Source organism: Ailuropoda melanoleuca, chromosome 14 (genome assembly GCF_002007445.2).
Source record: "Ailuropoda melanoleuca isolate Jingjing chromosome 14, ASM200744v2, whole genome shotgun sequence".
Taxonomy (NCBI): domain Eukaryota; kingdom Metazoa; phylum Chordata; class Mammalia; order Carnivora; family Ursidae; genus Ailuropoda; species Ailuropoda melanoleuca.
In genome coordinates this window covers 68,064,164-68,078,376 of record NC_048231.1, presented here as the reverse complement: position 1 = coordinate 68,078,376, position 14,213 = coordinate 68,064,164, and the positions used below count along the sequence as shown (strand labels likewise).

Sequence of the window (14,213 nt, the reverse complement as noted above, 5' to 3'; positions counted from 1 at the left end):
GGCGGCGGGGGCGGGGGGTGCACGAGTGCTTTGTTTGGCATTGCATGTGCGGCCCCTCCCACCTCATCACTTTCTTTAATGGGCATGTTGGGGGATAGCATGTTGGCTAACCTTAGCTGGTGAGGCGCGGAAGAAAGGCCAACCTCTCCCAATCCCTTCTGTTCGAGGTGCCTGTTGAAGGCGAACGCATTACAGCCCACCGGGGTCTTGGCCGAGGCCTGTAGCAGAGCTGCACTGGGCACGGGGCCCCTGGCAGCCAGAGGCATTTGGTAGAACTGCTGTCTGTGTGAGGTACCAGCATCAGCATGGAAGCTGCCATTCTTGTCCACGTGGAAGAGGCTCTGCTGGAAGCTGCAGGAAGGGGGCAGCCGCTTCTGCTGTTTGACCTCGGGGCTGTGAAGGATCCTGCTCTGCATGGGGTGCTTGCTCAGCCACTCCTGCTTAAACGGCTGGCTGGGTCCTCCTAGCTGAGTCATGCCCGAGTTGATGACACAAGGCACCCCTTTCACATCTGGCTCCACCAGCAACTTCCCTGGCTCGCACTTAACTTGCGTGTGCTCCCCCACAGTCCTGGCGACCCTCTTTTTGGGGTGGTTTTCTCGCTTTCTCATTGGTAGTGGCGCAAGGGTCCCTGCCAGGTAGCCCTTGCCGTCTGGGTTCGGAGAGCTGGAGGGCATTTCTACGACGCTCCTCTCCGGCGCCGCTTTCCCCGCTGAGGTAGTTTGAAGGGGCAGAGGGAGCCTGTTGATTTCGAGCTTGGCTCCCAGCCTGGGCTGAGGCAACACCTTCTCCAAAGGCAAGTTGCCCTGCAGTAACTGCGTCACCAGTGGGTTGTTGGCCTCCACGGACGACAGCCGGCAGCCGGAGCCCCCCGCGCTGGGAACTCTCTTCAGGGGGTCTGCGGCCAAGGACATCGCCTCCTCCATGGGACCGGCGGGGGGGGCCTTCACGTTCTGCGTCTGCTGCACGCTCGCCGCGACCTCCGCGGCTGGAGGCGGCAGCTCAGGGCTGGGGAAGTCTTCAGTGTCCATTCTAAAGCCCTTGTCCGCTTCGTGAGGTTCAGCCTTCACGGGGAGAGGGACGTTCGCTAGGAGATTCCTGGGGTGAAGTTCAGACAGGTGGGAGTAGCTGGCGTGCTCCGTTTTGATGGCCTTCGGACAGCTCTGCTCCAGATACTCTTTCTGTTTGCCCGCAGCAGGGTGACCAACCAGAGGTTGTCCTGTGCTCCGCATCCCCTCGTCGTTCCAGCAAATCCGGTTGCCTGGGTTGTACTGACCGCCACAGGTCGTGTCGGCTTCGCTTTTGAAAGTGCTCGGGCCCCGGGCCGGCTCGGCAAAGCTGTTACTAGGAGCGGGCACTTCGTTCAGTTTGTCCGCCACCGCGAGGGGTGCTTCTCGGAGACCCGAGCAGGCGGCCTGCATCGCTGTACACTCCTGCTTCGCTGCGGAAGCGCTGATGAAACTCGGGCCGTGCTCCGCGCCTTCGCCGGCCACCAGCTCCGGCCTGCTGATGACAGACACCTGGGGACACGCCAGGGACTGGCCGGAGGCTTCTGTCCTCCCTGACCGGCTCTGGACGTCCAAGCTGGCTTCTGCACTTTCGATGGAGACGGTCAGAGACAACGTGGAGGTCAGCGTGGCGCTGTGGTCCACGATGACTTTACACGGAATCGATCTGTTTATGGCTGCTGGTGCAAAGCCCCCCGCAGGTGGCTGAGGTTTCCCAGAACTGTCTGCCCTGTTTCGAGGCCCTGAATTTTTGTCCGAGCTTTCCGCGCTTAACTTGGGAGGACTCTCGTAAGAGTTGATGGTCAGCATGCTTCCTGTAAACATGGCGACAGGTGGTCTCGCAGCCAGAGCGTCTGTGACCGCAGCTGACTCCCTGCAGCTGAGCGCAGCTCTCACAGTGGTACCCAGGGGTCCGGGGGCCTGTTCTTCACTCCCGGGCATGGCTATCTTCTCAGAAGGAAATCTGTTAATCCCTGTCGGGGGAATCAAGACAGAGCTAGTGGAGAGATGGTTTGGCAAGTTGTTTCCAATGGAGGGAGTTGGCACAGAGGTGTACTGACTGGAGACTAGGTTACTGGCACTGCTGTTGGACAGTAGCAACTGCTTGTCATCCATGGGGCTCAAGACACTGCAGCCCTCTGCTGGGAGGGGGACAGGAGCGCTTTCCATACATTTTGGTATAATGGCTATGCACGGAGTGTCAGTTCCCTGGATGGTTTTTAACATGCTTATATTACAAGCAGAAATTGTAGTGTTTGCACTGTCAACAGACATGAGAACAGAGGATTTATCAACAGAACTCACAAAGGGATGTTCTTTAATTGCTCCAGACATAGCAGTGCTGCAAACAGACACAGGGACAGAATTTTTATTAAAAAGCATGGGCACACTGCTATTTTCAGAAGAGGTAGATGAAACAATTTTCTCAGATAAATGTGACACGGGTATATTTTCGTCAGAACTATGCACAGATAAGTCCGTGGCAGTTTCTGGAAGTTTAGCTGGGTTAAGAGACTGCTGTAATACAGTGGTGGTCTCCCGGAGATGCGCAGACTTGTTGCTAGGAGATCTGCAGTTTGGATTGACAATAATCACTCCGGTTGACCCTTCAATTTTTGTTTCAGGGGTAGAAGAGACTTCTAAGCTTGGAGGGCCTTCCTTTGAGCTGAGCGGAGGCAACCGGGATTCTTTAGTGTTCTGGAAGAGGTGGGCTCGGGCTTGATGCTTTGCGAAGAGCTTCGCCTTCGTCTGCTCTTTGATATGTGCCAGGGTTCTTGCCTTTCCACCCTCTCCTGGGCTCCCCATGGCTCCTGAGACGATGCTGGCCGCAGCGGCTACAGCAGCTGCTGCGGCCGCCTCTCGCTGGGCCCTCGCTTGCTGGGCCCGGGCCTTGATGTCGGCAAGGGTCCTGGCTCCTGTGTTCCTCCCACCGCCGACCGATGTGCTAGGGGATGCGCGAGACTCTGGTTTGGAGACTGGCTGGCTCTTGATAATGAAAGGTGGCCCAATTTTGGAAAGCTGGATCTACAGGAAGGGGAGAACGGAAAGAGAAAGCGTTTGGTACATGATCACAGAGGAAGCAGGGGAACGTGATAATGCAAGAGAGAAGATGGGCTGCATCATCTCATAATGTGGCATGAATGACACTTCAATCCCCAAATGGGCCTTTAGGGTATAAAGTGATAATAAGTGTGGCATGAATGTGAAATTCAGATTTTTAATCTCTGTTTTTCATCAGACCAGTGACTTCATTGGGTATGGAAATGAAACATCTTCTTAATGCCTCATATAAATGGAAACAAAATCCATGCTTCTTAAAATGAGGTTAGCTAAAAAAGACTTACAGACAGTTCGCTTTTAAATTATCTTCCTGGCATGGGAAACTGGGACCTTCCTTCTATATGTGTTTATCTCTTCATTTGCCACAAAGCAAAAAGCCCTAGCCAAGAGGTCAGAACACTAGAATTCTCAACCTGCCTTCACTCAAAGAAATTCTGTAATCTTAAGCAAATCATCGTGTAACTTCACTTTCTCCAGTGACCTCCGTGAGCCAGAGACTCTGTGGTTCTTCTGTACCTCCCATACCACCTGGCACGCTGGCTCATACCTGTATAATCATCACACACTAAGAGTTTGTAAACTCACTTGTAAAATGAGACTAGTTATTTCTGGTCTCTTTCCTTCACAGGGCTATTATAAAGATGGAATGAGACTATATTTTTGAGAGTGCTCTGTTTTCCAGAGGGATTTGGTATCATTATCTTTTCATGAAAGCAAGGGCAACTCTGGCTTTCTGCCTCTGAAAGCAACTACGGGTTGGACAGTTTCTTCAGATATTGGTAATCTACGATCTGCTGAGTTTCATAACTATCCCAACCCACACTGTCCACCTAACTCATGCTAATTAAGAGTCTCACAGTCATCACCAAATTCATGAGGCACAAGACTCAACAACCAACATCCCATCACAAAGCCTGTGGTGCTCTAGTCACTGAGAACATTCTTCAGGTCATAGATTTGGAGAGCTGGAAGGGATCTAGTTAAAGCCCCTCATTTTACAGTTGAAAAAACTGAGCCTGCAGTGGGAAAACAGGCTGCCCTGGGGTCATGTAACTAGGGAGTGAGAGAGACAGTTTGTGGGTTCCCCATTCAGGGCTCTTGTCAGGTACTATGCTTCCCTTTTTTTCTTCCCTCCAGAAAAAGCTTTTCCTAGAAAACATATCTCCCTTCTAAACGTATGTATATTTACACGATAAACGCCTGACACATACTTTAGGATCGTATCAATCTGGATTTACGCTTTGGAACTTTGGTAGATGAAATGACCTTTCTGAGCTATCTCATTTCTCATGTTCCAACCTGTGATATCTCTCTTCTAATCCACAGACTTCGAAGAAAAAATGAATTTAGAGAGGAGATTCAATTTTTCCTTTTAAATATTTTCTTTAGTTAAAAAAAGAGTTAAAAACATTTAAAAAATTAAACCTCGATGTACTAAACAAGAGCTCAAGGCCAAACACCAAATACGTTTATGCTATCCATCTACTGTAAAGTGTATACTACATGGAAAACAAGCTTTTGACAAAAATCAGACCTCTATGTTCAAAAATACTTCCTATGAAAAGTGTGCTTATATTTTTCTTTCCACTGCTTCAGAAATTAAAATGCACAGTGGGGCTTTAATTGGAGCTTAATGTTCATCTTTCACATCTTTAGAATCTTATTTAATGGGGGTTACTTTATTAAGTAGAATAACTACAGCTACACTCTTAAAAGTCAGCCTTATGGACATCATGAGACACATACATAAAACAGATGTCAGAACAGAGCAAAATAAAGAGAAAGAGATTAAGAGAAACACAGCTTGAATACATTTATAATTCCAGACCAAACCTACGGTGGAATAATCCACTTTACTGTAGGACAATATAAATGGACTGAGATGAAAACACCAAATAAATATAGATTATATTCCGTAGGATTTTTTTTTTTATTAAATAGTGTTTCTTTTGAATTAACCTTAATTTTCAGTTTACTTAGGCAGAGCCAATTTATATAAAAGGTTTGTTTTCTGAGAGTTAAAACCTACCTGGGATCAAAAGAGAATATATAAATGGAAATGTTTCACTACAGGCTTTATTATTTGTGAGGTTAAATACCTCTTTACTATCTCAAAAATTAAAAAAAAGAAAAGATTTGTATATCTGTATATCTACAGCATTCTCCCTCAGGGTGTGCAAAGCAATTTCATCAATTTACTCAAGAAATATTTAATGAGGCTCTTCCATAAGCCAGGTCCTTTCTGCTAGGGAATGGTGGTGATGAATATTTGCTGGAAAATAAATGAACCGATATTCGTACCTTCTCTTCCTTCATGTATGCCTCTGACTTTTGACTACTTCTTCCCTTTTCCCCTAACTTTGATAGGAGGTTAAATTACCTTTCGACTTTCCCCAAGTGCATGTAGGTCTTTNTTAAAAAAAAAAAAAGAAATATTTAATGAGGCTCTTCCATAAGCCAGGTCCTTTCTGCTAGGGAATGGTGGTGATGAATATTTGCTGGAAAATAAATGAACCGATATTCGTACCTTCTCTTCCTTCATGTATGCCTCTGACTTTTGACTACTTCTTCCCTTTTCCCCTAACTTTGATAGGAGGTTAAATTACCTTTCGACTTTCCCCAAGTGCATGTAGGTCTTTGCCCTATACCAAAGACCCTCTATCTCCTGGCCTACAGGCTCCTCCAGGGCCTGTTCTCCCTCCCCATTTCTTTTTCCTTAAATGCTGAGGCCTAAATATATACATGTATCTAAAATTATCATTTGAGCTCAGCGATCCTTAAAAAGGATCATTTAATATTAGACTAGTGCTCAGAGTATTAGATCATAAACTGCTACATAAAACTTGGAGGGAAGAAAACCTTCTTTAATTCTGAAAATTAAGGATCTATAGAGGAAAAGCCTATCTATGGAATTGTCTTTATTGTTAGCAGTATTATTCCATACCTTGAGAGGTGGAACTCTGGGCTCTTCTCTTGGAGGCTGCTCTTTCTCAGGTGGGCTGCTGGATGCTAAGTTCCGGGTTGTCTGATCATCTTCTATCCTAGCCCTCTTTTCCTTACAGATTCCAAAACTGTGCTGCTCTGCAGTTTTCCTCTTTGACAGCTCAGATTCTCTACTTTCATTTCTTATCCCATCCGGTGACTTGGAGGGCTCTGACAACTTGGAAGAATGTGAGGTCTCCAACCGATTCTGTGAGCTCCCTTGCTTGTATGTTTTATTTCTAGAGCCATCTGAAAATGAAGCCTTATCCACTGATGAGACATATTGCTTGTCCTGTAATTTAGCTGATGGAAGCTCATTTCCCTTGTTCTCTGTCTCTTCAGAAAAGACAGATAACTCCAATGGTGAAGACGCCCCTTTCTTTTCTGTTCTTTGCAGGACATTATGATTTTTTACTTTTATCATTTCTATAGAAGGAAGTTCTGGAATTGAAGCGGGATAGGGCTTCTCAGTTTCCACATGTGATTTACAAGGCTGCTGATTCAGAGTCTTACTGTGCAAGTCTTCAGATGGAAATACTTCAGGAACAATCGAGGAACCCATTTTGATGGGTTCAGGATTATTTGACACAGTCTTCTGTTGAGAGAGAAGGCTCTCTCCCAGGGGCTTGGCAGGGGCAGAGCCTTCATCTTTCTGTGGGGAGAGTGGTTCTTCGGATAGGGAAGGGGACTTTCTTTGCTGATGCACCATTCTTTCATTCATGGAAGAATTAGAAATTGGAGATGTTTCTGAAGGAAGTGGCAAACTGGATATAAAAGTGGTCTCAGACGTGAGAAGCATGGAAGACACCGAAGACGTTTCTGATGTCAAAGGTAAATCAGACATGGGTGATGTTTCTGATGTTAAAGGTAAATTTGACACCGGGGATGCTTCAGATGTTAAAGGTAAACTGGACATCAGAGATGCCTCTGATATTTCAGGTGAGGTGGATACTGGAGATATTTCTGACATCAGAGATGCATGAAGGTTTTCATCAGGGGGATTCCTCTGATTATATTTGTCTGCATTTTCAGTGCTGGACACCTCAGAACAAAATGTTGTCTCAAGGGAGGCAGGAGTACATGATTCCTCTGAGGTGGATTGGGTTTCCCCTCCTGGGGATGTCAGGCTGGTGCAGGCTCCCTCTGGGCTCCCGGAAGAGAAGGAAGTTTCGGAGATGCAGGCATTTTCCGACAGCTGTTCGTCAGGATCACTCTGCAGCTCCATTTCTACAGCAATCCCCCCGTCACTGGGGAACCGGCCTTCTGAAGAAGATGGCCCTGTTGTTAGTGCTGGAGTACTGGTCTCTAGTGCAGCTCCTGGCTCCTTACATTCTGTGTCACTGACATGAGTCACAGATGAAGTGGAAGGAACGAGAGAGTCACAGACTTCGAGCTGATCGATAACAACCGACATTTCTTCCTGAGGAGATTCGGATTTCTCTCCCACCTTCACTTCATTATGAGGCGAGGTTTCTAAAACATCATTCATCATCACACAGGACTCCAAGTTACCTTCAGGAGGGGCAACCTGGGGTTCTTCATGAGAGGTGGCTGGCCTTTCAGACTCCTCAGAAAATTCAGGTACTGTCTTATGATTTTCATCCTGACACTCACAAATACTAGTCTCTACCTCTTCTGCAATTTCCTCCTGAATCACAGATTCTTCAGGGATCAGGATATCTTCTGATTCTGATTCTGCCATTACATCTTTACCTACATCTACCATAGGACAAAGCGTAGCACAGAAATCAGGCTCTGGAGAAGCTGGACTTTTCATGCTTTTTGGCTGTTGCTCTTCCAAGGGAGTCTGTGTGGAAAGACCTGAGAGGCCAGAAGTTCCACACGAACTACTTTCAGCTCCATCATTGTTTGGTCCAGAAGTGAGCTTTATTGATTCCTCTCTTGACATGCCCAACCTGAACAGAAATTAGAAATATTAAATTATTGTTCAACCACAAAAGATGAAAGGAACAACTTGTATATAATATATATATATATATGTGTGTGTGTGTGTATGTATATATAAGTGTATACATATATATTCAATAGAAGTAAATGCATCAAATTAATTTTATAATCACTAAGTAACATGCTTAATTTATATAAACTAGTTTATGATGACTTAGTTCTTCTACTGCTTTTATAATCATAACTAAAATAAACTCTACTTCTGGTTAAGAAAGGTATAGATTTTTATACGTATTTATTTATTTTTAATTATTTATTTATTTGGTATAGATTTTTATTCTGTAAGCAAGGAGGTATGAACTTGGCCAAATGTTATGTAAAAGGAATTTAAAAATTACATGCTACAAAAGATTAGAAAATATGGGCAGAAAAGCAAAAGAATGGATAAGATCTAAAATTTTTTGGTCAGAAAGTAGCAATATATCTTTATCATAGAAAATTGCACAGTCTTCAAAGGATGCAATATAACCAAGTAAGATCAATGGAAACATGGGTATTTTGTAAAATCTTAAAACTTAAATGACTTCCAAGGATTAAGTTCTCTTAAACCAACGTAAGAGGTGTTACTAAGCTTATTTTAGTCTCTAAGTGTCTAACCTAAGACAATATGGAAATTTCACTAAAGAATAACAAACGTATTTGGGGTCAACAAAGTTGATTCTACGAAATTCCATATGTATGAGGCAAGACCTTAAAATTATTTCATGTGATCTCTTACTGTAAGGATATTCCATGAAAGATAGCAAAGAAGATCAAGAAATAATCCAACCTAATATTCATGTCATAAGGAAAAGTTCGTCAGAATTACAACGATATTGTAAACCACTATTCCCTGTCATACTAACTTACAACGTCAGCATCACATAGTAGAGAACGAAGCTGTTCTAAAAGAAGTTAAATTAGAGTACAGACAATTACAAAGACAATTACAAAGAGAGACATATTCTCAAACATATCTGAGTAAAGAAATACAGCTGAAAGTATCGATGCAGGAAAATATCCAGTGAAATCTTCAACCTTTTACTTTAATTCTCAAAATGAAAGGGAAATAAAATTGAATACATTTTTGGGGTTCATTCATTGCCTTCTTTACTAACATTCAGAAGGCTCTAAAAAGAAGATAGTAGAAGATATTGCCTTCATAATTAGCCTCTTTTCTTTCAACTTTCCCTAAGATGGGTTCAAACGAAGCTCCAATTTATAACCATCCTACCCTGAGAGGAACACAGTAACTACATTACAGATAAACTTAAAGCAGAATAAATGACTAGAAACATGGTCCCTTGGGGCTAGGCCGAGCAGAGATACCACTGATAACTAGATTAGATGTAGAATATACAGGAACTATCCACTGGCAGCCAAGTTTCTGCTAGTTGGTTAATAAGGATACAACAAATTTATTAATTCATATTAAATATATTATTAAATATCACAGATGTATTCAATATATAAAATTTTATATATTACATATGTGTGTCTATGTATAGAATATATACATATATATGGACAACAACACTGTATAAAATATGCCTATGTCAACATTTTATTATTTTCATGAAAAAAATGGGTTTAAGGTAGCATAAGGAACAGAAGGTTGGTTTTCACAGCACATCACATAACAACACAAAGGAAAACAGTTAAGTCCAGAAGTCTAGACTGCAAACCAACAGACCAACTCCTAGAATTCTGAGTTAGTATACATAGGGGTGACCTCTAAGTAATTAAAGCAAATACAGAACAGTACTATGTTATAAGCAGAGTAAGTCAATCAGAACCATACTAAAGAGCTCAAACAACTGAAAACGAAAGCAGGCAAATCTTAACAATGGGGGAATTTGGATAGCAACATTCTTGGGAAAACTTAGAACAGTGAAAAGGCACATGTCAACTGAAAATTATCTGCTAGGAAAAACAATCCTTCACCCACTGGGGTAGTTTCAGTAATCTAGAAATAACAAAATTAGAAAGGCACTCAATGAAATGTTCAAAATATAGCTGTCATCCAATACATAATTGAAGATGGAAAAAGACAAGCAAGAAGTCCAGTGACGTAAGGGGACAGAAACTCTATGGATTAACCATGGCAAGACAAGAGTCAAATAAAAGAAGTGTTTGTATTCAGAGCTCAGGGATGGTAAGAGGGAGTCATGCTTACTCACAGTATTGTAGCTGTTACCCTCCCGGGCAGGGGCCTTTAACTTGATATGCATGGGAGTCTGGAAGCCCTCAAATTTTATGTAAAAAAATTATATATGTGTGAATTTTTCTGAGAAGGGATTGTGGCATTAGGGCACTGAGCAAATCACTTAACCACACCCTATAAACCTGGAAAAATTACTTAGTTTCACTGTTACTCAGTTTGCTAAACCCTTTTTTAACGTGAAAGTAGTAAGGGATGTCCACCCTACAGGACTGTTGGGCGGGTTAGTGAAATAATGCTTGCAAAGCTCTTAGACACAGATCAGAGCCGAGTATGCTCAATCAGAGGGAAAGCCCCCGAGGATACAGGTTCTCTGAGGGCAGAGCCTAGGAAGCCCTATGAATGTCTGTACCTCCGGCATCTAGATGAGATCTCGGATCAATTTTGCTGAATTAAAAAAAAAAAAAAAGGCCCAACCCTCAAGAACAACTATGCATCAGTACATTGGAGGTGACTAGCTCAGCTGTGCTTTTCCGGCACTGGAAGTGGTGCTCCTGACATTCCCTTTGTCAGACACAAGGTGGGGGAAACCTATGAGTGGTGTGCAATGTCAGTCTCCAGGGTTCTTAATCCTGCTGGGCATCAGCATGACCTGGAGAGCATCTAAAATTACATATTTCTCGGCTCACCTCCTGGACATTCCCAATCAGTATGTCTGGCATGGGTCCTGGAAATCTGTATCTATTTTTCAAAGCTCCAGGGAGATTCTGATGCAGCCAGGCTTGAGTAATACTGCCAGTGACAATACCTGAAGGCATTAAGGAGCCTGCTGCATTTTTAATTTTTGAGAAAACACATGAACTATCTCCTGTTAGTTTTGCTTAAAGATGTATATGCATCCATGGTCCTGGGAGCAACTGAAAACGAGCCTTCCTACTTGAGAGTACTGCTATTTAGGACACGCCACCAAACGCTAGCCTACTCTGGGTAAGCGGGCTGTTAATCACTTGATCCCTTTTCGAGAAGGGCGCTCCTATAAGACTCCTGACATTGTCTTCCCTGTGTACAGGGGGGAGTTTTATGACATGAAATCCAATGGTACAGATGTTATTACCTGCAACCAGCTCAGTGTCATTTACACAAAACAACTTCCAAGCATATATGTACATAGGAGTTCCAGGAAAAATTGATCTAAAGTCACTGTCAGGGGCGCCTGGGTGGCACAGCGGTTAAAGCGTCTGCCTTCGGCTCAGCATGATCCCAGCGTTATGGGATCGAGCCCCACATCAGGCTCCTCCACTATGAGCCTGCTTCTTCCTCTCCCACTCCCCCTGCTTGTGTTCCCTCTCTCTCTGGCTATCTCAATCTCTGTCGAATAAATAAAAGAAAAAAATCTTAAAAAAAAAAAATTAAAAAAAAAATAAAGTCACTGTCAGTTATCGGCTCTGGAATCCTTCCTTCTTCCTTAGGCATCTGATGGTCTCCGAGACTCTCATTCTGTTCAAGTACAATATGCCCCTTCCAAATGCAAGGCAAAGGCAAGACTACTTTCACTTGAATTTAGTAGCTATCACACTTACGTGTGGCTGGTGTTATTTTAAAAAGAAACACACATGAAGAAAAATAATACATTAAAAACTGGTTACACTCCAAGAGGAAGATGGATAGAATGAAGAGTGAAACCTCAGGCTCTCCCCCAAACAAGGACTAAACAAGTATATACGCACAATCAACATTTTCAGAAAAATCTGAGAGTTAAGGGTGTCTAAAACTACTTAGCTCTAAAGTATTCATTAATGAATATACCTGGATTAAAAACAGGAGATTTTTACTAAAATCTAGTTAAGAAACCCATAATTGACTTCTATAGGATTTCATGTGCTACTTTCAGTCCAAAATGAATTTTCATGGACAAGTGATAAACCCTTGAAAATGCATTTTTTAAAAATTTAAGTGCTGATATGCCACTATAATTTTACCTGCAATTTCTTATGCTGAGGGACTATTGCCTTTTATCGCAGGTTTATTAAGTTTTATAGCATATGAGTGTGCTATGTGAAGCAGAGAATTACATTTTCATTTCCTTCTGAGAGAAATGAGAAAAAAATGCTCTAGTACTTACTTTTCTCCATAAAACCTTTCAAAGAATTTTTCTTTCCAAGGTTCTGTTTTCTTTTCCTTCTCAATTTCTTGCCTTATTCGCAACTGCATTTCCGGAGTAAACTCTCCTAGAAAGCAAATGCTTATATGTTGAGTAAAAGCGGTCCTATCTTTTGCCGTTAATAAAGAAAATGTAATTAATTTGAGTAAACTTTTATGGATGTTGAAAAGTAAAAGGTTGAGTACTGACAATATTTCTACAGCTTCTCTCTTTATGAACATTGCTCAAATAGTCATTTAGTCGTAGGTGAACTTTAAAACCCTCAGCAAACAGACTGTATGCGAGGGGCTGTGAATAAAACGGTGTATATTCAGTGGCCTTAATGAAATCAGTCTGGTGGGAGAAAAGGCACACAATTGACTATAATATAATGTTGAAAGCCCTGTATGGGCTATAAGAATAAAGGTAGTGAAAGTACAGAAGAAAAGGCACTTAATTCTGCCTGAATGGATTAGGGACTGCCACACACAGGAAATGGTGCTTGAGTTAGCTTTTGAACGATGACCAAGCTTTTATAAAGTAATTAACTCACAAGGCACAGAGATATGAATATGTATATTTATGTTCTTTTGAGTGGCCAATTGTGAGAATGTAGGAGTAGGATGAAATGAAATGGGAAAGGTAGGCTTAGGCCAATTAGCAAATACATGGTTTAAAGAGAGTTCTAAATTTTTCCTACAAGAGAAGAGGCAGGTCCTGATGGTATTCACTCAGGGAGGAATATGGCCCAAAACTGGCTTAGACACCAGGTGTAGACACGGGAGGACTCCAGCCAGGAGGCTGCTGGACGGCACAGGTGAGAAACAGAGTACAGTCAGGACAGCAGTTGTGGGAACGTTCAAGGGCATTCAGATTCACAGCACAAGTGACAGCTCATGACCAGATCAGGAGAAGGAAGAGGAAAGGAGAGATCATCAAGTTTCAAAGTGAGGAGCCCTGTGGACAGTGGTGACATTAATAGAGAGGGGGCAGAAGGAACAGCAGAGATTAAGGTTAAGGGAAGGGAAGATAGGGGCGCCTGGGTGGCTCAGTCATCAAGCGTCTGCCTTCGGCTCAGGGCCTGATGCCAGGGTCCTGGGATCGAGCCCCGCATCAGGCTCCCTGCTCTACTGGGAGCCTGCTTCTTCCTCTCCCACTCCTCCTGCTTGTGTTCCCTCTCTCGCTGGCTGTCTCTCTGTCAAATAAGTAAATCAAATCTTAAAAAAAAAAAAGGGAAGGGAAGATAGTGAGGTTAATACTGACATTATGGTTTTCAGGTGCTTGATATCAGCTCAGGAGATCCAGGAGGCATTTGGAACAGAACATAGGATTAGGAAAGAGGAGTCAGAGCCAGATGTGGAAGATTTGGCATAGGGACTATACCAAGGTGGTGAAAGAGGCTGCTTAGTGAATGTGCACAGCTGCACGAGAAAGTACCAGAGATGGTGGAGACATCACCATGTATCATCAGATGGAAGAATAGAAGCTCCGAAAAATAGAAGCTCCGGACGGAAGCTGAGAAATGGCTCTCGGCAATGCAGCCACAGGAAGCAATTTAAAATATATTGTGAATGTCTAAGATACATGGTTTCAAATTGGATGGGGAAAAAAAATGAAATATTGCAGAAAGAACATAAAATGTAAGGACGAAGAGGAGGAAACTGGGCTTTGCCGTTAGAAAGCCATTAATATTCTCCAGGAGGCATTATTTCAGTTGTGGGGTCACAACCTACCATAACAATTTGAGTGGGTGAGACAGTTAAAATGTAGTAACATTGGTTACTTTTAGTCTTTCAAGAAGCTTGGTGACTAAAGGAAGATTAAGGTCAAATGGTGGCTTTAGGGGAAGAAAGTATTAAAAGAAGATTCTTTAGGCTCTAGGACATTAAAAGAATACATAAGGCCTCAAGCAAGT

The 14,213-nt window shown here is 43.0% G+C and overlaps 1 protein-coding gene across 1 annotated transcript in view; it reads right to left on the bottom strand.

Moving 5' to 3' along the window:
• The window catches only part of ASXL3 (ASXL transcriptional regulator 3), a 183,369-nt gene that overhangs the window by 5,266 nt on the left and 163,890 nt on the right, over positions 1-14,213 (bottom strand). The window contains exons 14-16 of the mRNA XM_034642200.1: positions 12,281-12,386; positions 6,013-7,966; positions 1-3,032 (exon numbers count right to left, since the gene is read on the bottom strand). Of these exons, the coding sequence (XP_034498091.1) occupies positions 1-3,032; positions 6,013-7,966; positions 12,281-12,386 (5,092 nt within the window). The remainder of the gene's footprint in view (positions 3,033-6,012; positions 7,967-12,280; positions 12,387-14,213) is intronic.